Source organism: Oncorhynchus mykiss, chromosome 4 (assembly GCF_057628025.1).
Source record: "Oncorhynchus mykiss isolate SJ-2025 chromosome 4, ASM5762802v1, whole genome shotgun sequence".
Lineage (NCBI taxonomy): Eukaryota > Metazoa > Chordata > Actinopteri > Salmoniformes > Salmonidae > Oncorhynchus > Oncorhynchus mykiss.
In genome coordinates, this window is record NC_143025.1 from 40,282,501 (window position 1) to 40,305,328 (window position 22,828).

Consider the following 22,828-nt stretch of genomic DNA (forward strand, 5'->3'; position numbering starts at 1 on the left):
AAAGTGGATCAGCAGTATAGGTACATGTATATTGTTGCATTTCTCTATATATAGATATATACATTTCTATACACATATATACATACACACATATACATATATATACTTAAAACATTTTTTTTTTGCAATATTTCATAAAATGTTTAATATATTAATATATTATATTTTTGCCTATATTCAACTGGTAAAGGTTCATTTAGATATACATAACGAGGGGGGGGGGGGGGGGGGGTCTTGGTCTTGTACTCCACTGGTCACACCACATTTCAACGTGGTCATTTTTGCTCATGTTTGATTGAGTTGTTCAAATGAGATTTCAACCTTTATTCGCTCAAAAAGACAGCCAGAAGTGGGTTGAATTCCCAATGTGTATTCACACTGTGATTTCAACCACCTGAAAAGCACAGCCAAATTCCAACGGAAAAGCGACGTCTGATTGCTTGTTTCGTGGTCATCTAAGCGTCTCAGCCATTTAAAAACCACAACAAAAAAAGGTCAAATGGGAATCTAACGTCGGCCATTTTGTACTCATACAACTTAATGTGTTACCACTGTGCTTCGTCTAATAGCTCAACCAAATGACATGGATTGTAGTTGAGAGGACATTAAAAAAAGGACACAGTGCAAGTGATCAACGCTGTTCGAGATTCTGCACAGATGATGATATTATTTGTGCAGATCCCCACAGAACTTCCGACTAGGGCTGTGGCGATACCAGTACCGCGGTATTTTTCAACGGCAACAAAAAATGAAAACACGAAGCAGAATCAACTCGTTTGTCCTTTTAAAACCTGCTGTATGACACCTGCTGTACATCTGCTTGAGCTCGGGATAATAAATCAAATGTGACTCTGGATGCAACACGATATCAGGAAGGTGTTCTCAATGTTTTGTACACTCGGTGTATTTCGACAAGGGATCTCTCAATAATCATCCTCACGATAGCACATTGGTAGTAGTCAGTGACAAATAACAAAGCTAACCTGGTCTGGTTTTAAAACCCTGGATGGGAGACCAAACGAATAGCTGTAGTTGGATCAACTCTCCAGTAGGAGGTGCTGCCCAGCCTATAGTTTCATTTCTGATAGCGGAGGTAACGTTGAAGATCTGACGTTGTTTTAAAAAGGTACACATTCAACATATTTCGTACAAGGTTTTGGTTACAAGCAGGGCTTAAAATTAACACCCGCCACCTGCCAAATGCGGTTCGATTTGGGCATTGGGGGGTAAAGATGTCTATTTTACCAGCCAGTCACGTTGGCGAGTTGTCGGGATTCCACAGTGCGTGCATTTCACTCCCGTTTGTGAATAAGAATAGTCAAGTATGATTACATTTACAGTCAAATAAATGCCACATGCAGAGGTTTTCAAATGATTTCTGCCGTTTTGTTTCACCGCGGGTAAAAGTCAAAGAACTACAAATCCTTTCGTCAGTCCCACCTCAAGCTGCAACACTGCCTGGGCTAGGGGTTGTGTGCACGCGAAGAGCTGATTGAAATATGTGTTTTTAGAAGCGCGGTGCACAGGTATGACAGTTGGTCTACTTTCCTTGAAATGAAAGTCTACTGAAGTGAGACTTTGGGCTAATTGACATCGTTTGTTCACAAGCTAGGTTGTTTTTCAATGTTTGAGTTTCAATTGCTCGGGAAGATAAGAAGATAAAGACAACGCAGCTGTCAGTCAGACTCCATCTCACAGGCACACAGGTGACATCCCGCCCTTAAAGGGACATTTTTATCTCATTTGTGATATTTTCTCAGGTCGCAAAAAAAAAAAAAAAAATCAGAAATGAAACAATATACCACATTACTTCTTACAAGTAATACATTTACTGTTTTGGAAACATTACAAAGCATGCTCATCTGTTTTTGTGTGTTTTGTTAGTAAACATTTTAGCCGGGGGAAAATATTCTGGCTGTTAAACTATTTGAGTGGCAGGAGATTTTTTAAATCTACATGACAGTGGCTGGTGGACCAAAATTATAATTTTAGAACCTGGTTACAATGACGACAATCCTGCGGTTGAAGTTTCACACTCAAAACAACAGTCTACGTTGATGCCTTTTAGTCAAATCCAATGTATTTCCCACGTAGAAGCCACGGCACAATACATTGACAAATTACGTTGAAACAAAGTTGATTCAGCCAGTTTGTACTATTCAGGCTGTAATATCTGTAATTATGCAGCCGTAAGGCACTATGCCTTTCTGCTGGCATATTAAAAAAAACATTCCAAATGACAACAAATTTGTTCGGACAGATTTAGATCAAGAAATGTTCTTGAAAGTAATAGTTGAAATAATATTTTCAAAATGATGGTTTTTGTGTTCAGCCAAGTCTTTTCCTTTCGAAACAGCTCTCTACAAACTAAACAGACTTCTGCTAATATGTTCAGTCTACCCAATAAGCATGTCAATTTCATGTCACATCCAAATTATTTTCTGTGTTTCTCCAACATGCCAATATTTAGAAGTCCGCTTTCTTGGGTATACACTCGGCTCAAGTGTTACTATAGACATCAAAGAGTTTCATTTATATTTAGTTTGTCCATTCTGTGAGGCATTATAGTTGTGATTTTGCGCGGCAAACGTAATGTCCATCTAATGCTTGGGCCAAGTAAAAAAATATATATATATAATAATACATTTTGAAAAAAGAGGCCACTTTTAAGATCTGCTAAATCGGAGCTGGAGGGACAGAAAACAAAGACGCAGCACTGCATTGTTGGCTTCCTCTATTATTGAGAGAGGGGAGAAGAGAGATGGAGAGGGACAGAGGGGAGAGAACGAGAAGAGAGAGCTCTAGCGAGGAGATACACAGAGACAGAGTTAAACGGAGACTGCCGGTGAGCGAGCGGCGGTGCATCGTACCAGTTTCCATGCGTAGCTGACGTTGTAGGCCTCCCTGCTGGGGTCTCGTAGCCGGTTGGTGTGCCAGGACAGAGAGGAGTTGGTGGGCACAGCTATCACCTGACTGCCCAGGGGCAGCCTGGAGTGACACAGGGAGCAGGAGGGTTAGCAACAACAATTAATACTGTTCGTACGATAACACCGAGCGTGAATTGCAGTCCATAAAAATGTTTTAAAAACACCTCAGATTACAATATGTAAATAAAGATTGCAATAGCAGAGAGGGGATGAAAAGGCATCCAACTACATTAGTAGCCCACCTTGAGTTTCCAGCATCTACACAACACTGGTGAAAGCGCACCTCTCGGTCATAGGCCCCCTAACCCTAACTCACCGGAGTATGTTGTCCCGTACTACAGGGAACCCTGGGATGTTTTCATAGTGGATGATGTCAGTGTGCAGCGGAGGCTCGGTCATCAGGTAGGGCCGTGTGAGGGACGGGTGCATCAGGGTGTAACCTGGGTAACCAAAAACAACGGCAGAACAGCGGTGTCAGGGGATCTTCACAGGATCGAAACCCGACTGACAGAGAGACTGACAGAGACTGACGGAGAGATGAAGGAGAGATGAAGGAGAGATGAAGGAGAGATGAAGGTGAGAGGGGGGGAGAAAGAGATGAAGGTGAGAGGGGGGGAGAAAGAGATGAAGGAGAGGGGGGGTGAGAGGAGAATCATTACCTCCACACTATAACAGTCAATTAACATTACAGCATCATTCTCCACGGAACTGTTTACCCTCTGTCTAATTGAGTGGCCTGTTAGTCAGAACACACCTAACAAATTTAATAGCTTCATTAACCATGGCTTGTGTAATAACAGTGTAGTAAGTACCATGTTGCAACAAGCCGTCATCCGACAACATACCCATGACGATAACAATACTGCCAGCCATTCAGATTGTTAGCAAAAACCTAACCTTCGCTAGCCAGCCACGGAAACGTCCTCCTTTATTTGAAAAGCATCCGCAAACATTTACTTGTTAAATGCAGCCGTTGGTGACACTCGGCCTCTCTAAAGGCGAGCCTAAAATGAGTGGCAGAGGAGTAGCGAGCCAAAACTCCACCTCTTGCCCCTGACTCAGTCTCTCTCTCCCTGTGTGAACAGAACCACTGTTACCCTGGACAGCCCTGCCCTGCTCCGCTGTGGTGATGTCACCTCGCGGCCTGTCAGTGGGTCTGTCAGTCTGGCCGTGTGTCACAGCCAGGTAGTTTCCCTAATGGGGTGTAAACTTAATGACTTTCCCTCTGAGGCCTGCTGACCTGTCTCACTCAGACCACCACGTTCATATTCCTACTGGACCTCCCAGTCAGTCAGGGCTCTGAAGAGCCACAGACATCTGTCCTGGGACGACTAGAGGGCTGAAACAGGACTTGCCAATGGAACCTGTTCTCCAGGAGAATAATTGCTCCAGTAGGAGTTGTATTAACAGCACACCAGGTTTTTCTGAGCCTGTGCAGAAGTGTGTGTGTGTGTGTCTGTGTGTGTGTGTGTGTGAGAAAAGCGCTTCAAGTTTTATTCGTCGCCCGACAAAACAAGAAATAATAAAAAGACAAGAACACAAACAAAGTAAAATGTCAGTAGAATAGAAAGAGAAAGAGTTAAGGTACCTTTGTTGTCTATGAGGAAGGTGTAGGAGGCCAAGGAATCCTGGTGGTAGGTGACGTCCTCTAGAATGTAGGCCAGGTTCACGTCTACTCCCACCACGCCTAGCAACAGGTTGCCAAAGTAACATGGCCGGCTCGCCGTCATGATGAAACCTGCAGGGTGGAAGACACAGATAGTTAAACAACCGCACTGATTTATCACCGAGAGCTGAAAATCTATCTGATTCTGTTCATAAATCCTTCTTTACCACTGATCAGCAGCTCACTCTACCATAGCTCCATTATGTGCACGTAAGAGCACATCTGGTCCCAGACCAGTTTTTAGGTCCCAGCTATAAGCTAAAAAATTACAACAGCCATTTTTCAAATGTAACTTAACGGAAACTGGCCCAGGACCAGTTGTTAGCAACCCCCGTCTCACATGGGGCCCTGGTAGGACAGGCCAAAGCAGAACAGGTCTAGCATATATTTGTTAACACTGATTTAGGATCAGATCGCTGTACCCTAGCTCTAACCTTAACCATAACGACCCTAACAGTAAGACTGGCCCTGGGTCAGTATATAAACACAGTCTCCCATCCCCGGTACGGCTGGCTGAAGCGGACCAAGTCAATCATGCGCTTGGGGGTCAGATTTTATAAACCAAACATTAACAGTGAGCCACTAAAACAAACTGATCTAGGACCAGTTGCTAACCCACCGTCTCCCATGGCGTCCTGGTAGGACAGGCTGAAGCGGGCCAGGTCAATCATGCGGTTGGGCAGGTTGATGTAGAAGCGTCCCACGGTGGTCTCCAGATTACTGAGCTGGTTCAGGACCATCATGCTTCCTTTCACCACCGGCAGCGCTGAGCGGTCGGGCACGCCGTACTTCAGCGAGTTCTGCTCCGCCAGGTCACGCAGGAACGCCAGCTCCTTCAGACCGGTCACGCCCTCTGTGGAGGAGGGGGGGGAAAGAGAGATTTTAATCATTTTGCGGCTTCCGGACTCAAAGCGATACGATTCGCTGATACACTGACACACCTACTCGCTCATCCCGATCGTTCTCACTGGGGGCATAAAAAGCAGCCACCTGGGAGATCCTCCTGAATGTGTTGACGTAGGGAAAGCGTGCGTAAGTCCCCCAGGCATATTCCTTTATCATAGAGGACACACTAGAACGACCTCTCCAACATGGCTGGCCCGACAGCTGTCACTGGGCACATTTGACAGGGTTTAATGTGGAACGCATGCCAGCCATTTCACCGATTGGATTAAAGAGGGGGGGGGGGAGTTCAAGCCTAATGCTTACAGCCCTGGTCTGATCAGATGATAGGGGGTGAACGGATTCAAGTCGATACAGCCAGGCGTGTGTGGACCGCAGGGTCAGACTGGACATCAGAGCCAGCTTGGTCGTAGACAAACGTTTGGGGTTCTCTGTAAACTCCACGAAAATAATCTGTGGCCGATTTGACTGGTTACTGTTAAAAGCATAAATCAGTCTCCTGTTTTCTCTCTCTCTCGTATCTCGTATCTCCTATCGTATTTGAGAGAGATTGAGTCGGTCCGTGATCCACAATCTGGCAACAGAGACCGGAAAGTATTATTAGATGGCAACAGAGGAGTAACAGCCCATTTCCTCAACATTTCCCCTTTCCAGCCATTTGGCCCTTCTGGTTCGAGCACCTCGTCGACACACGCGCACCCACTAAGTTCAAACGTCAGAGTTGATGCGGGAGAAAAGACCATAGATCACCTTTTGATAATCAACAGCTCACATCTAGACACACGGACCTCTTTCGACTGATTACAGTCGCCTGCGGGACACAAACAAGAGCTTTCTGGATACAACGCTACTCAACTTAGCACGATTGTATATTTCCCAATCCTTTTCATCGCCGAGCCTTTAAACAAGCAGCGCTTGACTGTCGCACACACACACACACACACACACACACACTCTCCCTTTGAAGTCTTTAGACTCGAGGCTCTCTCCGAGTCTCTCGTTTTAATTTCCTCATGAAAAAAGTATTTGTGCTAATTCCAGACTAATGCAGGCCCTGTGGAGGGGTCTCTCTGTGTCGGACGTGGAGGGGTCTCTCTGTGTCGGACGTGGACGGAAGGACGAGGAGAAGGGGAGGGGGGGAGAGATGGGTAAAGAGAGGGACAATAGAGAGGGGGGAGGTGGACACATCACAGACACACTGCAGAAAACAAAAAGCCCTTTGAGGTTCCTGAGCACCTCTTCAGTCCACACTCCCCCCCCCATTCACCCAGCCCCCTTCCCATATGACACATCCACCCCCCCCCCCCCCCCCCCCCCCATCCCCTCTCACACCTTCCTCCTCCCCCATCCAGGTGGCTGGGTAGGTCCAGCAATAGCACCCATGACACAAACACATCTACTACTGATCATGAATTGGTACAACATTGGTCACATTACAAAACATACTGGATTCTGAATTCCAATTGTAAAAACCACCCGTGACACGTTCAGTCAACCATGACATGTCCTTTTCTCTTGACTGAGCGAATCTCGATGTGATTTTCTGGCCGTAGACGAGCGCGTGTGGGGCCGAGGGCGATTTCGACCACAGGCCGACCGTGTGTGGTGGAGGGTGCCTACCGTTCATGAGGGCGTAGGTGAGGATCATGACTGAGTTGTTGAGGTGACGGTTCTCCTCTTTGACCACGCGCAGGGTGTCCCTCTTCTCGTGCTCCGACGCGTCTCGGGACGTGATGCCAGACGACAGGTAGATGATCACCATGTCCGTATCTGACAGGTACAACACACAAAATAAAGTAATTACACACTTCCTTGTTCATGAACCCTTCAACTCACAAATTCTTGAACTCGAGTCACATTTATTTCAACAATTTTTTTTATATTTTATTTTTACAAATACATTGCCACAAGTGTTGAAAAATAACAAATGGCCATTTCCTATAGAACAAGCCAGCGGCATCAGTGGCCAATGCTAAAGACTGCATTTCCCATGGTGCCCTGTTCTTACTGGTGAGTTGGCGGGTGATATTGCTGGTGTTCCGGAGCAGCTGGAAGGCCTTTTGGAAGCCCAGTGCGTGCAGGGTAGGACTGTCGGAAGCCTTGAGGTTGTTGACGAAGGTGCTCATCTTCCTCTTGGTCTCGCTGGTGGCAGGAGACAGGTAGCTCTTATAGCACGGGTCCAGCGAACAGGACCTCACCGCCTCCGCTGAGGACAGGATCGAGACCTGGGGGGGAGAGGGAAACAAAGACGGACACGCACTTTAGCCTCATCGCAGATGCATTCGAACGACAGAAACGACAACTTCTGGGATCATGATTGTCATCAATGGGCATACGTAGTTCTTAGCGTCAGAGGGAGAGGAGAACGAATATGGATGACTTGTCAGGGGGGCAAAGGGGAATTGGGGCAGGGCAGGAAGTTAGGGAATGTGTAATCAAATCAGCAGAGTGCTCCTCACCTTGTCATGTTCGTCTACGGAGCTGAGGACGACGAGCGCAGCGTCTCTGGCGATCTGCAGCTGTGTGTCTGTAATGGTCACGCCGTGATCGATGATCACCACGATGTGTTTCGATTGGGGCCGCACCGCCGACACGTACACTGGCCTGCGAGAACACACACACGGCACACATATACACGCGATGAGGACACACACGGCATACACACACACACGCCGCACGTACCTGTACACACAAATCTGACACATACACTCAACACAATCCCACTCAAAAACATACACAAACACAATAATCTGTTTAGAATGGTAGTTTATTGACACCAGACAACATTCTCCCATTGTCTGCCCCCAGGCTGGTAACACTATCCTGCTCTTATATCCTCACTGCTTCATGGTGGCCTGAGCTGAACCGAAAGTTCCCAGGGCTGTCCCCTCTACCTCCGGCTGCCCCGAGCCCCCCGCACACTGTTTTCACAAGAGATCCCCTTCCCAGGACTACTGTTGCTTTTGGGAGGCACCGCCAACTCCTTTCCAACCATCACCACCCTTTTGTCAAGCTCCCTATTGCCAAACCCGTGTGTGTCGGACAAACCTAGTCGAGAGTTGAAGTGACCGAAAGTCAGCGGTTGTCTTTTCCTATTAAAAGAAGCTCCGTGTAGATTTGTTTTGCATTGTAATTGCTGAAAATGTCCATGGTATATCTGCAGTAATAGTGGAATGATCGTGTTTCCCCGTTTTTATGGCGTGTGTGTGTGTGTGTTTTTGGGCCCGTACAAAGTCGTATTCTGATTATGCAGCCTTCCTTTTTCACAACAAAAGACAGTCCCGCCCGTCTTCTACGGTCAAATGGGTAGGCTGCACCCTCCCTCTTTCCCATCAGCGTCACTCAGGGTGCTGGTCATCTCCTCCCAAGCAGAATCAACAACGGCCGATTTGGGCAGTAGAAAACGCTCTGGTTGCTAAAATGTTAAAATCTCTGCTCAATGTTTCCCCAATTTCAGTTTGTGACAAAGATATTGAAATTGCTAAATGTAAAGACGGTCAGAATGACAGTCTTGGCGGTTCTTGTCTTTAGTCCACATTTGTCTTTGTAGCCAGCCAGGGTGAGGGCGACCTCATTTTTCTCATCGCTGAACGCCAGCTGGCTGGTTGCGAGACACTGGCCTTTGAGTACTTGGGGAGAGAAAGAGAGCGAGAGACCGACAGAGACACGAGAGAGAAGAGAGAGATGTCTTTCACCAGGCTAAGCCAGAGAAACCACAACAGTTGGTGAGAGATTCCAGTGGTCTTCACTGGTCTCAGAACACATTCCTGCCCGGGCATCAAGGGCATTTGTGGTCAGGGAGTCTGTCTGTCTCAAGAGAGGAGAGGAAACCCCAACAACCCAAGAGCAGAGGATAAATACTATTTACATGTCCTATTCACTGCGCCACACAGGAACAAAGGAGAGGGAGGAGGTGGAATAGAAGAGTGCTTTTCTGTTTCCTCTTTGCCTAGGAGGTGACCATCTTGGAGAGTCAAGAGCAATATCCTTGATGTGGCCCAGCAAAAAGTTAAATGTGTGAGGAATGTGCAGTCAGTGAGGATTTACTGTTACAATAATGACTCCATTCTTGCCCGTGTGCTTTGGGCTAGTTGACTGTGCTGTTTCTCTGTGTGATAGTGTTGCTGGTCTGCTAGCGTGACAGTACCTGCAGCGGTGCTCGTAGTTGCCCTTGCAGTGGAACTTGTGGGCGGGGAACACAGTGAAGATGCCCTCCTCTGAGCTGAAGTACTGCCATTTAGATGCCCGGGTTGGACTTCAGGTTATCTGCCCAACACTCAAGGAGGAGAGAGAGAGAGGTCAGTTTGTAAAAGGGTAGGTAGGATTAGGATACAGAGATACTGGAGCGAGCAATGTGCTGGAGGCGCAGAGCTCAATAGTGAGAGAGAGCAATTGTGTGGCAATTGTGTGAGAGCAATTGTGTGAGAGAGAGCAATCCTGTGAGAGAGAGCGCAATCATGAGAGAGAGCAATCCTGTGAGCAATCCTGTGAGAGCGATCCTGAGGAAGAGAGCAATCCTCCTGAGAGCGATCCTCCTAGAGAAGAGAGAGCAATCCTGTCTGGAGCAATCCCTGAGGGAGAAGCAATCCTGAGAGAGGAGAGCAATGTGGAGAGGGGGAGAGCAATATGCTGGGAGAGGGGGAGAGCAATCCTGAGATCACAATACCTGAGAGAGAGAGCAATCCTGAGAGAGAGAGAGAGAGAGAGAAATCCTGAGAGAGAGAGAGAGAGAGAGAGAGAGAGAGAGAGAGAGAGAAAGGGAAGAGAGAGAGAGCAATATGCTGAGAGAGAGAAATCCTGAGGAGGTCAAGTGTGTAAAACGGTAGGTAGGATTAATACTCCAAAGACGAGAGCAATCCGCCAGAGCCATCCTGACAAGGGAAAGGGAAAGGAAAAGGAGGATCCTAAAGAGAGGGCGAGGGAAGGAGGAGAGGAGTCCTCGCCGGCGAGAGTGAGGAGGCCAGGTCCCTCGGGGGAGGAGAAGAAGGGAAAACCGACGGAGTCCTCGGGCCGGCGAGGAGTAAAGAAACCGACGAAGCAGGGTGAGGAGGGGTCCCTAAGGGCGAGCGGGCCGACGAGCGGGTGCTAAAGCCAAACAGAGCGGGTGCTAAGAGCCAAGCAAACAAAGCAGGATCCTAGAGAGGAGGGAAAGGGGTTGACGGTCCTCGGGCGAAGGGCCGACGACGAGGTGCTCGGCCGACAGGACGACGACAGTGCGGGCCATCCTCGGGCGAAGGGAAGGCAGGAGGTGCGAGAAGGGGCGAAGAAGGACGAGCGAGAGATCCTGAGAGCCATCCTGCAGAGCCATCCTGAGATCCTCGGGAGGAAAAAGGAAGGACGAGGTAGGATTTAATGCTCCAAAGTGCTAGAAGACGACAGAGCGAGAGATAAGACCGAGCGAGGTAGGGTTGATAGGGTGCAAAATTCCAAAACAAAGAAAAGAGCTCCTTAGGTCTATCATTTCTCTCTCCTTCACCCACTCTATAAAATTAATTATCCTCCAGGGGGGGGATTCATTCTGGTCTTTCAGACACCAGTCAGAGCCCACTGGTCATGGCGAAGCTTTCCATATCTCCTCTAGTCTGTGTGTGAAAACAGGGAAGAGGACTCACATCCTATAAGGCCCCGCATAAACTCACATTCCCAGGTAGTATCTACATTGGATATCAGACCTAAGCCGCTTATTCCTGCTGTATAACCGAGACGGTTTTTAATCGTTTCACTATCATGTATCTCATAGTAGTAAGGCGTTGGCATGCAACACACGACAACACAAGGCCTAGCTATTTTAAGCCAAACCTTCCCGCTCAGAGCATCAACAAAAAGTGATTTTAAATAGATAAAGAGAATTTAAGATTTAACTAGCAACAGATAGAAGGCTGACATAATACCAACTTTCTATGGCTGGTACTGCTGCACTGCAGGCTGACATAACGGCAGCATCTGCCAGGGAACGGGGCCAAAGTCACATGTAAACAAACAAACTATGGGTAGGAAGAGGAGACAGCAAGATCTAGAGAGATCAGATCACAAACCCTGTAGGCTTCCTCTCTGGGGAGAGAAAGAGAGAAAAGTAGGAGGAGGGAGGGAGAAAGAGCAGGAGAGAGGGTGCAGGCCGATCTGGGCCCAGATCCTGAACCCGTGTGCAGTGGTGTAAAGTACTTAAGTAAAAAATACTTTCAAGTACTACTTACGTAGTTTTTTTGTATCTGTACTTTACTTTGAAAAAAAAATAAAAAATGTATATATATATATATATATATATATATATATATATATATATATATATATATATATATTTTTTTTTTTTTTACTTTATTACATTCCTAAAGAAAATGTAGTTTTTACTCCATACATTTTCCCTGACATGTAAAAGTACTCGCTACATTCACGCTAGCAGGACGGAACATGGTCCAAATCACACAATCATAAGAGAACATCCCTGGTCATATACTGCCTCTGATCTGGTGGACTCACTAAACACAATACTTATTTGTAAATGATGTCTGAGTGTAGAAGCCCCTGGCTATCCTCACATTTAAAAACAAGAAAGTTACTAATACAAGAAATTTGAATGATTTACACTTTTACTTTGATACTTAAGTACATTTGATCAATTCCATTTACTTTGACACTTAAAAGTATATTTAAAACCAAATACTTTTAGACTTTTACTAAAGTAGTATTTTATGGGAGACTTTCACTTTTACTTGAGTAGTTTATTTTATTAAGGTATCTTTACTTTTACTCAGTATTAGCGATTGGGTACTTTTTCCCACCACTGCCCGTGTCAACAAAAACATGTGTGTGTGTGTAAAGTAAGCCCTTTCCATCTTTTCTTAACCACAAACATAGCCGCTGAAAGCATTCACCACGCTACTTATAAAAGACAGGCATGTTAGGACTAGCTACAACACTTTAACCGTCTAGAGTCAGCAACAATGACACACAGTACCCGATCACCAGACCAACACCACACTCTCCACTACAACATGCTCAGAGACACGGGAATGGATATGGGCTCACGGCCCGCTGGGTTTCCTAGGCAGCGGTCCTTAGACCAGCCACGCCACAGCTGCCATACATCCGGACTCTAGGCCACTTCATCCATCTTGCCACCCTGGTATAAACAGGAACCACTTGGGATGTTGACCGTCTATAAAAGAGTATGTATAGCTCAGCTTCAGCGCTTAATCCCGCCACCAGTGTACAAACACTACGAACCACATGAACGACAGGCTGGGCACTCCTGACCCTGCATCCGCACTCATCTCAATCACACCTCCAATTGCACGGTTCCCCTCCTCAGGCTCACTGACACTTTGGCTAAGTCAGAGGTGGTCCACTGGGCGGGGCTCTAAAGTCACCACTGACCCTAGAAGCAGTGCCCAAGGCCGCGTGGGAACAGAGGCCGAAAGGCCCTGGTGTGTCAGAGGAAATGGAGAGGAAAAACCAAAAGGGAAAGAACATGCCAGGAAAAACCAGATGTGAAACATCACAACACCTTCTTCGTATTGACTAGACCAAGTACATCGCTCACCCTCTTCCTGCCCTCATTTCTCCGCTCCCTCTCTGCCCCCCAGTCATTGCTCGCTCTCCTTCCCCTTGGATAATCTGTCGTTTCCTCCTCTTCGCCTCTCGCACCCCAACCGTCTCTCTTTCCTCTATTACAGTCTTTGTATCCTGTCGCTCCTAACCATCCTCTCAGTCCTCCTCTGGGTAATATCCCCTGCTTCCTATTCCTCCCTCCTCATTCTACAACTCAGGTTCCAGACAAATGGGGACGATGAATGCTAGAGGCTTGAGGTCAGAGACAAGCCCTGGTGGTGACTGGAGGCCTGGTGGTAACATGAACTCCTGATGCTCCTCAAAGTGAACCTGGGGGGGGGTGGGGAGTCAAAAATAAAGTGACCTGCAAATCTGCTCAGAGGTGGAGCGGCCGTAAATTCCGGCGGGAGGGTGCGAGGACGAGGAGGCAGGTAAGAGAAGGGGGCTGTTAAAGAGTTTCTACAGTCCTAACAGAGGAACGGTGTGTGTGTGTGTGTGTGTGTGTGTGCGAGAGCAGTTGGCTTTGCCAGCGTTTAGCCACCGAGACCGAAAAAAGAAATGACCAGTTGGCGAGTGGGATTGAAGTAGAAAATAATTGAGGCAAGGTTAACTGTCTTCGCGTCAGTCGGCAATGGTCATAAACTCATGACGTTACACGCAATAGTGACTGCGTTGTTTGTTTGGAGTGTGGATGTCGACGGGGAGTGTTGGGTGCGAGGGTGAAATCTTATGACGTAAGAAATAGCGTGCGGGTATGATTTTGAGTGATTGGCTAACGCGCGGTGCAACAGGGGCATATGGCGACTAAAAACAAAGCCTCCTGATGTAGAATGATTTTTCTTTTTTAAACATCCTCTTACTGAATGGGGAAGACAGAACAGAGAGATCGAGGAGGGGAATTTTATTTTACATTTTATGTCAGAATTTTCAGCGCATTAAACAAAATCACTATTCTTCAATCAAAAGAGGGAGAAAGTCAGAGAGGGGAGGGGCAGAGTGGGAGAGAGGGAGGGGAGGGTTGGGGAGAGAGAGGGGAGGGGGGGGGTTGGGAGGGAGAGAGGGAGGGGAGGGTGGGAAGAGGGAGGGGAGAGAGTGGGGAAGAGGGGGGGGAGGGTGGGAGAGAGGGAGGGAGAGTGAGAGAGGGAGGGGAGGGTGAGAAGGGGGGGGGAGGGTGGGAGGAGGGAGGGGGAGGGTGAGGGGAAGGAGGGAGGGAGGGTGGGAGAGAGGGAGGGGAGAGAGTAGGGAGAGGGGGAGGAGGGAGAGTGGGAAGAGAGGGAGGGAGGGAGGGTTTGGGAGGGGGAGGGAGGGTGGGAGGGGGGGGGGGAGGGTGAGGGGAGGGGGGGGGGGAGAGAGTGGGAGGGAGGGGGGGGAGAGAGTGGGGAAGAGGGAGGGGGAGGGAGGGGAGGGTGGGAAGGAGGGAGGGGAGAGAGTGGGAGGAGGGAGGAGGAGGAGGGTGGGAGGGGGAGGGAGGGGGAGGGAGGGGAGGGGGGGGGAGGGTGGGGGGAGGGGGGGGGGAGGATTAGGGGAGGGAGGGAAGAGGAGGAAGAGTGGGGAAGGAGGAGGGAGGGGGAGGAGTAGGAGGGAGGGAGGGAGGAAGGTGGGAAGGAGGGAGGGAGGGAGGGTGGAAGGAGGGAGGGAGGGAAGAGTGGAGAGAGAGGGAGGGAGAGAGTGGGAGGGAGGGAGGGCAGGTGGAAGGAGGAGGGAGGGAGAGAGTGGGAGAGAGGGAGGGAGAGAGTGGGGAAGAGAGGGAGGGGGAGAGTGGGAGGGGGGGGGGGAAGAGTGAGAGAGGGAGGGAGAGAGTGAGGAAGGAGGGAGGGGAGAGAGTGGAGAGAGGGAGGGGAGAGAGTGAGAGAGGGAGGGAGAGAGTGAGAGAGGGAGGGGAGAGAGTGGGGAGAGAGGGAGGGGAGAGAGTGAGAGGGGGGGGGGGGAGAGTGAGAGAGGGAGGGAGAGAGTGAGAGAGGGAGGGAGGGAAGAGTGGGAGAGAGGGGGAGGGAGGGGAGTTGAGAAGGGGGAGGAGGAGTGGGGAAGAGGGAGGGAGGGAGGGTGGGAGGGAGGGAGGGGAGAGAGTGGGAAGAGAGGGAGGGGGAGAGAGTGGGGAGGGGGAGGGGAGAGAGTGGGAGGGAGGGAGGGAGGGAGGGGAGAGAGTGGGAAGAGAGGAGGGGGGGAGAGAGTGGGGAAGGAGGGAGGGGAGGAGGGAGGGGGAGGGGAGGAGGGAGGGAGGGAGAGAGTGGGGAAGGAGGGAGGGAGGGGGAGAGAGTGGGAAGGGAGGGAGGGGGGGGGGGGGGGGGGGAAGGGAGGGAGGGGAGAGAGTGGGAGAGAGGGAGGGGAGAGAGTGGGAAGGAGGGAGGAGGGAGGGGAGAGAGTGGGAGGGAGGGAGGGGGAGAGAGTGGGAGAGAGAGGGAGGGAGAGAGTGGGAAGAGGGAGGGAGAGTGGGAGGGAGGGAGGGGAGAGAGTGGGAAGAGGAGGGAGGGGAGAGAGTGGGAGAGAGGGAGGGGAGAGAGTGGGAAGGAAGGGAGGGGAGAGAGTGTGGGGAAGGAGGAGGAGGGAGGGGAAGGTGGGAGAGAGGGAGGGGAGAGAGTGGGAGGGGGGGGGGGAGGGTGGGGAGGAGGGAGGGAGGGTGGGAAGGAGTGGGAGGGAGGGAGGGGGAGAGAGTGGGAAGAGGAGGGTGGGGGAGGGTGGGAGGGAGGGAGGGAAGAGTGGGAAGGAGGGAGGGGGAGAGAGTGGGAAGGAGGAGGAGGGGGAGAGAGTGGGGAAGGGAGGGAGGAGGGTGGGAAGGAGGGAGGGGAGGGTGGGAAGGAGGGAGGGGAGAGAGTGGGAAGGAAGGAGGGAGGGGAGGGAGTGGGAGAGAGGGAGGGGGAGGGAGTGGGAGAGAGGGAGGGGGGGGGACTGGGGAGGGAGGAGGGGAGAGAGTGGGAGGGAGGGAGGGGAGAGAGTGGGAGGGGAGGGAGGGGGGGGGGGAGGGTGGAGAGAGGAGGGAGGGGAGAGAGTGGGGAAGGGGGGGGGGAGAGTAGGGAGGGGAGGGGGAGGATTGGGAGGGAGGGAGGGAGAGAGTGGGGAGGGGAGGGGAGAGAGTGGGGAGGGGGGGGGGAGGGTTGGGAGGGAGAGAGGGAGGAGAGTGGGAGGGGGAGGGGTAGGAGGAGAGTGGGAGGGAGGGAGGGGGAGAGTGGGAGGGAGGGAGGGAGAGAGTGGGAAGGTGGGGGAAGAGTGGGAAGATGGAGGGAGGGGAGAGAGTGGGAAGAGGAGGGAGGGAGGAGGAAGAGTGGGAAGAGAGGAGGGAGGAAGAGTGGGAAGAGAGGGAGGGAAGGAGTGGGAAGAGAGAGGAGGGAGAGAGTGAGGGAAGGAGAGGAGGGAGGGAAGAGTGGGGGAGGGAGGGAGGGGAAGAGTGGGAGAGAGGGAGGGGAGGGTGGGAGGGGAGGGGGTGGGAGAGAGTGGGGGAGGGAGGGGAGGGGGAGAGAGTGGGAGAGAGAGAGGAGGGAGGGAGAGAGTGGGAGGAGGAGAGGGAGGGAGGGTCGGGGAGGGGGGGGGGAGGGAGGGTTGGGGAAGGGGGGGGGGGGGAGAGTGGGAGAGGGAGGGGGAGGGGAGGGGGGGGGGGGGGGGGAGGGTTGGGAGGGAGAGGGATGGGGAGAGAGTGGGAAGAGAGAGGAGGGGAGAGAGTGGGAAGAGAGAGGAGGGGAGAGAGTGGGAAGAGAGAGGAGGGGGAGAGAGTGGGAAGAGAGAGGAGGGGAGAGAGTGGGAAGAGAGAGGGAAGAGAGAGGAGGGGAGAGAGTGGGAAGAGAGAGGAGGGGAGAGAGTGGGAAGAGAGAGGAGGGGAGAGAGTGGGAAGAGAGAGGAGGGGAGAGAGTGGGAAGAGAGAGGAGGGGAGAGAGAGGAGGGGAGAGAGGAGGGGAGAGAGTGGGAAGAGAGAGGAGGGGAGAGAGTGGGAAGAGAGAGGAGGGGAGAGAGTGGGAAGAGAGAGGGGAGAGAGTGGGAAGGGAGAGGAGGGGAGAGAGTGGGAAGAGAGAGGAGGGGAGAGAGTGGGAAGAGAGAGGAGGGGAGAGAGTGGGAAGAGAGAGGAGGGGAGCGAGGAAAGAACAAAGTGGTTTAACAACGTGTGAACAGGCATAGTTCATTATTTCCATCTGGGTCCTTCTCCTTTAAAGATTGAACGATATGGTGAGGAATATTCACTTCTACGGGCTGCTGTTGTCATGGCAATTGTTCGCAAGCAAGGCCATGGCTGTCCATGTTAAGAGGTGAAGACTGCTAGATGAATGGTGGGTTAGAAGGCTCGGGGGGGGGGGGGGGGGTGAACCCACATGGTGAACATGATGAAAGGAGGGGTTGGGGAGTAAGGGTGTGGTAGTGGTAGAAGGTGACCCACCTGAGTTGAGGTCCCGTCCAGGGTTAAAGGCTCGACTGTTGACGGTGGGGGACAGCCGGTCACAGCAGATGGTCTTGGACACGTTGGTGTTGAAGTTACCGTCGAACCTGAATCGAGACAGAACACATCACATTTACGACGGCAACACTGCAAAGTAGATTTAAACTGATCTCCCATAGAAGTGATATCTCTCAAAAACAGCCAGGGCTGGAGGGAGATGCAGAGAGGTAAAGAAAAAGGAAAGGAGTGAGACATCAAGGAGAGGACGGAATCAGGAAATACATAGTGCTGATGGAAACAGTAGCAACCATCTCAATGATGCCCATGCTGTGTGTGGAATATATGCCTCTCTCATTCCCAGTAGACACACCCCTTGCATGCATAGGTGGGGTGCATGTAGTGAGTGAGTGTTTGTGGAGTCCTCGAGAGGGGGGGGGGGGGGGGTTCCTCTAAGCCCAGTCGATCCCCTATCACGGCATTACAAGGAGTTGGGCAGCCCCCTGGTACCTCCACGCAGTCATAGCAGCTAGTCTCATAGCAGCTAGCTCCCAGAGTGCCTCAGCTTCCCTAATGAAGAGCTGAGAGAGGGATGGGGAGAGGAGGAGAGGGGGGTCCTCAGGGGAGTAGCCTGCTCCACACTGCACCGTGGCTGGGTCGCTTTGATCCCGCACTCCCTTACCAGCTCCACTAAACCCCGTGCCCCTGCTGCCTCACATTCTGTCCTTCCTTGCACACAGGAAAACACAACCGACCAGCGGTAACCCGCTGACACACACAAATATGCACGCCTGCAGACGCACACACGCAGCGAGCCGCTATCCTCACCGAACGCACGTACACTCTCGCCTTCCTCTCTTCCTACTGCCCCCCCCCCCCTCCTCCTCCTCCTCCTCCAGAGCATGAGAGAGTGCATTTGATTGACAGCTGCTCTGATGTACCAGCTGCTTTGAACTTCAGACATTAAATTCCCATTAGGCTACATTCATTATTATTCTCCTTCAACACACTTTGCACACGGGGGCTAAGCAAAATGTTGCCGGATAAAAAATACATTTGCAAGAGCTTTGAATTTGACATCAAAACCTGGAGAACGAGAGCGGCGCAGGAGAGAGGGAGGGACGGAGGGAGAAAGGATGAGAAAGGGGAAAGCGAGCGAGAGGAAGGGGAGAGAGAGCGAGAGAGAGTGAGAGAGAGAGAGAAAGAGAGAGAGAGAGAGAGAGAGAGAGAGGGGAGAGAAAGGGAGGCGAGAGAGAAAGGGAGGAGAGAGAGAGAGCGAGAGCGAGAGCAAGAAGGAAAACCTTCCGGCCCCGATTTGGATTCAACATGCAAATGAGGGTCTTGAAAAACATCCCTGCTTTTAAAAGGAGTATAAAAAAAAATATGTAGAGAAAATAAAGAAATATAGATGAAATAACCCCTGAAGCGGCATTGAGAGCGCACCGCTGATACAAAGCGTTTCCTTACACCAGAAACCACACACAATACCGCTCTTCCAGTATCTGAAGCCTCAGCTAGCTTGTGACGAGGCCCCTGCCGGCATAATGTTCAATGACGAAGGGGTTGCTATGCTTTGTTTCAATACCCTACAGGGAGGAGTTCTCTTTGCCTCGACCCGGGGAGATAACAGGAATACTGCAGAACGCTATTGGTACTATGGCACTGCATGACTGACATCTCCTACACTCCCCTGACAACGGAGCCCTGTGCGTAACATTTCATTTTGACCCATTGCTGCCGACTCCACCAAACCGTTACGCTCAACGCCTGTAGCCCTGTTATCCAGGGTTTGGCATGACGAACGTTGAAATAAATCAATTGTATTACCGTGTGGACGGCGGTATGCACTACTACTGCTTCAGAAGAGCTTGCTGTGCTACCGCATTCAGTTTGACCGGCAGGAATACAGATATTGTTCTTCTTTCAAGAGTGTTTTACGTATTGCCATAGCCCTGCGGAAAGAAAGACCGACCGACCGACTCCCCCCCCCCATTTTCCCAAGCCCCCCCCCTCCCTCTTTTAATCCATCGGTGCACACAGCAATGCGTTTGATTAGCGTAGCTGCCGGGGAGGATAAGAGGGGGGGTGGGGGGGGCTCAATGGGGATTTGGGGAGCAGGGAGTGAGGGCGGAGGAAGGTCTCTTAATAGGAACAGAAGCATTTGGTCGGAGAGATAGAGAGGGTTCCTATCAGCCCAGGGTTTAAAGCCTGTTAAGTCTCTCTACCACCCCCCCACCCCACCCCCCGCTCTCCCTCCCCCTCATGCTCAAAACAGAGGCTTCATTAGTTCACTCAGAGCAACAACAAAAAAAACGGGGAAAACCAGCTGACCCCTGATCCCAGCTCTCCCTCACAGAGATCAGTGAAGGATCAACACGCCACAGCCAGAGGAGAGGAGCTCAGTCACCAGCGGTCAGTTCACATTAAAACTGCTGCAGCATTTCCATTTCCTGTCCCACTGACTAGAAAGTCATAACGACGCGCAGGAGGTAACGTGTTCTCATAATACTCCTCCAGCAACACCTCCCTGGAGACCGTAGCCGGACAAGAACATCAGGAATGGCTGGGTGGAATTTACAACCCTGTATAACCCCTGTCGTTATCGGGAAACACACACAGTTGGCCAACTTAAACGCCTGCTCTTATCTCCGCCAGCCTACATGGCTGGCTAGCGACCGTTTGTCCTTTCTGAGGTAGTTGTAACCATAGAGATACACACACACACACACTGAGTATAGCAGTACGTTAGGAACATCTTCCTAATAGTCAGTTGCCCCCCCCTCCCTTTCCATCTACAGTGATTGAAGTGGATTTAACAAGAGACATCAACAAGATATCATAGAATCCAGGTGAAAACTATGTCATGGAAAGAACAGGTGTACTCGTTATTGTGTTTCGTGTAATACTCCGGCCACAGGCGTCCCGTCTGCGTGCGGAGGGGGTGTATGTGTATCTGTACAGCGCTGCGGCTAGCTGACTTAAACTGGAGACGGGAGTTCGGGGCTATGAGACGTGCACACGGTTCTTGTCGTCCGCCCCTCAAAATAAGTTGGAAATGATTGTGATGCAGCTGGTACCTGAAGATCAGTCACTAAAACGCGTGCCATTTTCAGGCATTGATTGGTTGATTAGACCTGGAAGCTGTCCCACTGACCGAACACTGATGAAAGCATTGCAGCGTTGTGAGTGCGTGTGTGTGTGTGTGTGTGTGAGGGGGGGGCTATGGGCTAGCTGACACCACTGTGGTCGCGTGACGGCTGTGAGACATGGTTAATCCTGGGAACCACCTGACACCCCCAGCTATGACCTGCCATATGACCCAGGAGCAGGCAGCAGCAGCTGACTCTAAGCCCAACAAAGGACACCCTGACCTGGGGACGGGTGGGTCTGCCACCAGCCTCTCTGGAGGGTCCAGCACGGTACCGAGTGTGAAAACAGGCCTCACGGCATTTCACTGGCACACATCAGATGTTTGGATCTTTTACTTTCCCAGGCTGGGACTGGGAGCGCCTGCGGAGAGGAGAAGTTACTCTGTGCTCCTTCAAAACGGTCACGCTCCCAGATTAACTTTTGCAAAAGTGAGAGCAGTCAGCTTCCACCCCCCCCCCCCCAGTGGGATTCTTTGAAGTCGTGGGAGCGATGCACTGCTATCAGACTGACAGACAAGCCCTCAGAAGTGAGCCTCAATTTTGTTCAACCCTCGCCGCGTCCCTTCCACACCCCATCCGCAACATCACCATCATCATCGTCTTCACTCTCTGTCCACCCTAGCTCTCCCAGCTTCCTCGCTCTCCTCCAGAATAAGTGTGCCTGAGAAAGAAAACCTGGACTGGACTCAATCCGGGTGAAATTCTACAGGTATTATTCTGGAGCGGAGTCAGACTGATTGCAGGAGAAGCAGAGACAGACCCTGGAACTCCAGATAAGTCGGGGGAGATACTTCAGAGAGACGGAAAACACCATCGGACTGAGAGATAGAGGAAGGGAGAGAGAAGCAGAAGAAGACAGGAAGAGGGAGAGAGAGAGAGATACGTAGACAGCTGGAGCTGTAGAGATTAGTGTTGAAAGCAGCTCTCTTGCCCTCTCCACACACACTCTCTCTCTCTCCCTCCCTCTCCCCTCCTCTGTCTCTCGCTCGTTTGACGTGCGTTTGCTCTTGCAGGAAACGGAAGATTGATGGAGGTAGGCCTCCAGACGACTCCATTACCCATAAACAACCGCATCTGTCTGGGAGAATTAAAATGGCCGCCGAGCTGAGCAGTGGCGCGCTCATCACCACCACTGCGGCTCATGCGTGTGAACGAAAGGCTGCTGGTTTGAATCCACGCGCCGATTAGGGGACACATCTTGCCGATGTGCCCTTGAGCAAGGCACGTAACCCGAACTAAGTCGCTCTGGATGAGAGCGCCTGCTAAATGACTAAAATGCCAATTCAATTTGCAGATTTTCCACACGTGGAGGGGAAGGATTCAAATACATTTAAACAGAGGAAGGGGTAATGGGGTTGTGTGTGTGTGTGTGTGTGTGTGTATATATATATATACTCACTCCATCATGGAGGGGGGAATGGTGCAGCAGTCCTGGATGGCGGTGAGGGGGGAGGTCAGGTGGGCCGTGTAGGATGCCTCCACCACCTGCTTGTTCCTGTTCACCACGTCCAGGTAACGGTTAAACTTCTCGCGGATCTTCTTCGCAAGCTACAACCAATCACACACACACACACACAGTTGGATATAATCCCGTAGAAAACATATCATACGTAAGGTCCTCCTCAACATGGTGGAATTACGAATGGAAAACATAACAGCACACACACACACACACACACACACACACACACACACACACACACACACACACACACACACACAGTTGGATATAATCCTGTATAGAACACATCATACGTAAGGTCCTCCTCAACATGGTGGAATTACGAATGGAAAACATAACAGCACACACACACACACACACACACACACACAGTTGGATATAATCCTGTATAGAACACATCATACGTAAGGTCCTCCTCAACATGGTGGAATTACGAATGGAAAACATAACAGCACACACACACACACACACACACACACACACACAGTTGGATATAATCCTGTATAGAACACATCATACGTAAGGTTCTCCTCAACATGGTGGAATTACTAATGGAAAACATAACAGCACACACACACACACACACACACACACACACGCACACACACACACACACACACGATTAATATGATTATATTTTAGTTGAGTACCTATTCTTTTTTTCCATGCTGGGTTGAAGCACATCCTTCAGACCTAGGTCTAAACGCAGTCAGACAGGCTACTCCTCTTTATTCCGAGTTGAGCACGGCCCGTATAAAACAAAACCACAAGTCCTCGTACATACTTGGTTGAATTAACAAGGCAGAGAGCTGTGAA

At 50.7% G+C, this 22,828-nt stretch overlaps 1 protein-coding gene across 1 annotated transcript in view; it reads right to left on the bottom strand.

The window, feature by feature from the left end:
- LOC110521803 (VWFA and cache domain-containing protein 1) overlaps positions 1 to 22,828 on the bottom strand; it is an 89,356-nt gene that overhangs the window by 22,404 nt on the left and 44,124 nt on the right. Inside the window, 12 exon segments of the mRNA XM_090232009.1 lie at positions 2,871 to 2,988; positions 3,244 to 3,367; positions 4,516 to 4,665; positions 5,213 to 5,446; positions 7,117 to 7,266; positions 7,505 to 7,721; positions 7,956 to 8,100; positions 9,644 to 9,735; positions 9,737 to 9,762; positions 11,674 to 11,682; positions 17,405 to 17,511; positions 21,950 to 22,098. Coding sequence (XP_090088135.1) covers positions 2,871 to 2,988; positions 3,244 to 3,367; positions 4,516 to 4,665; positions 5,213 to 5,446; positions 7,117 to 7,266; positions 7,505 to 7,721; positions 7,956 to 8,100; positions 9,644 to 9,735; positions 9,737 to 9,762; positions 11,674 to 11,682; positions 17,405 to 17,511; positions 21,950 to 22,098 — 1,521 coding nt within the window.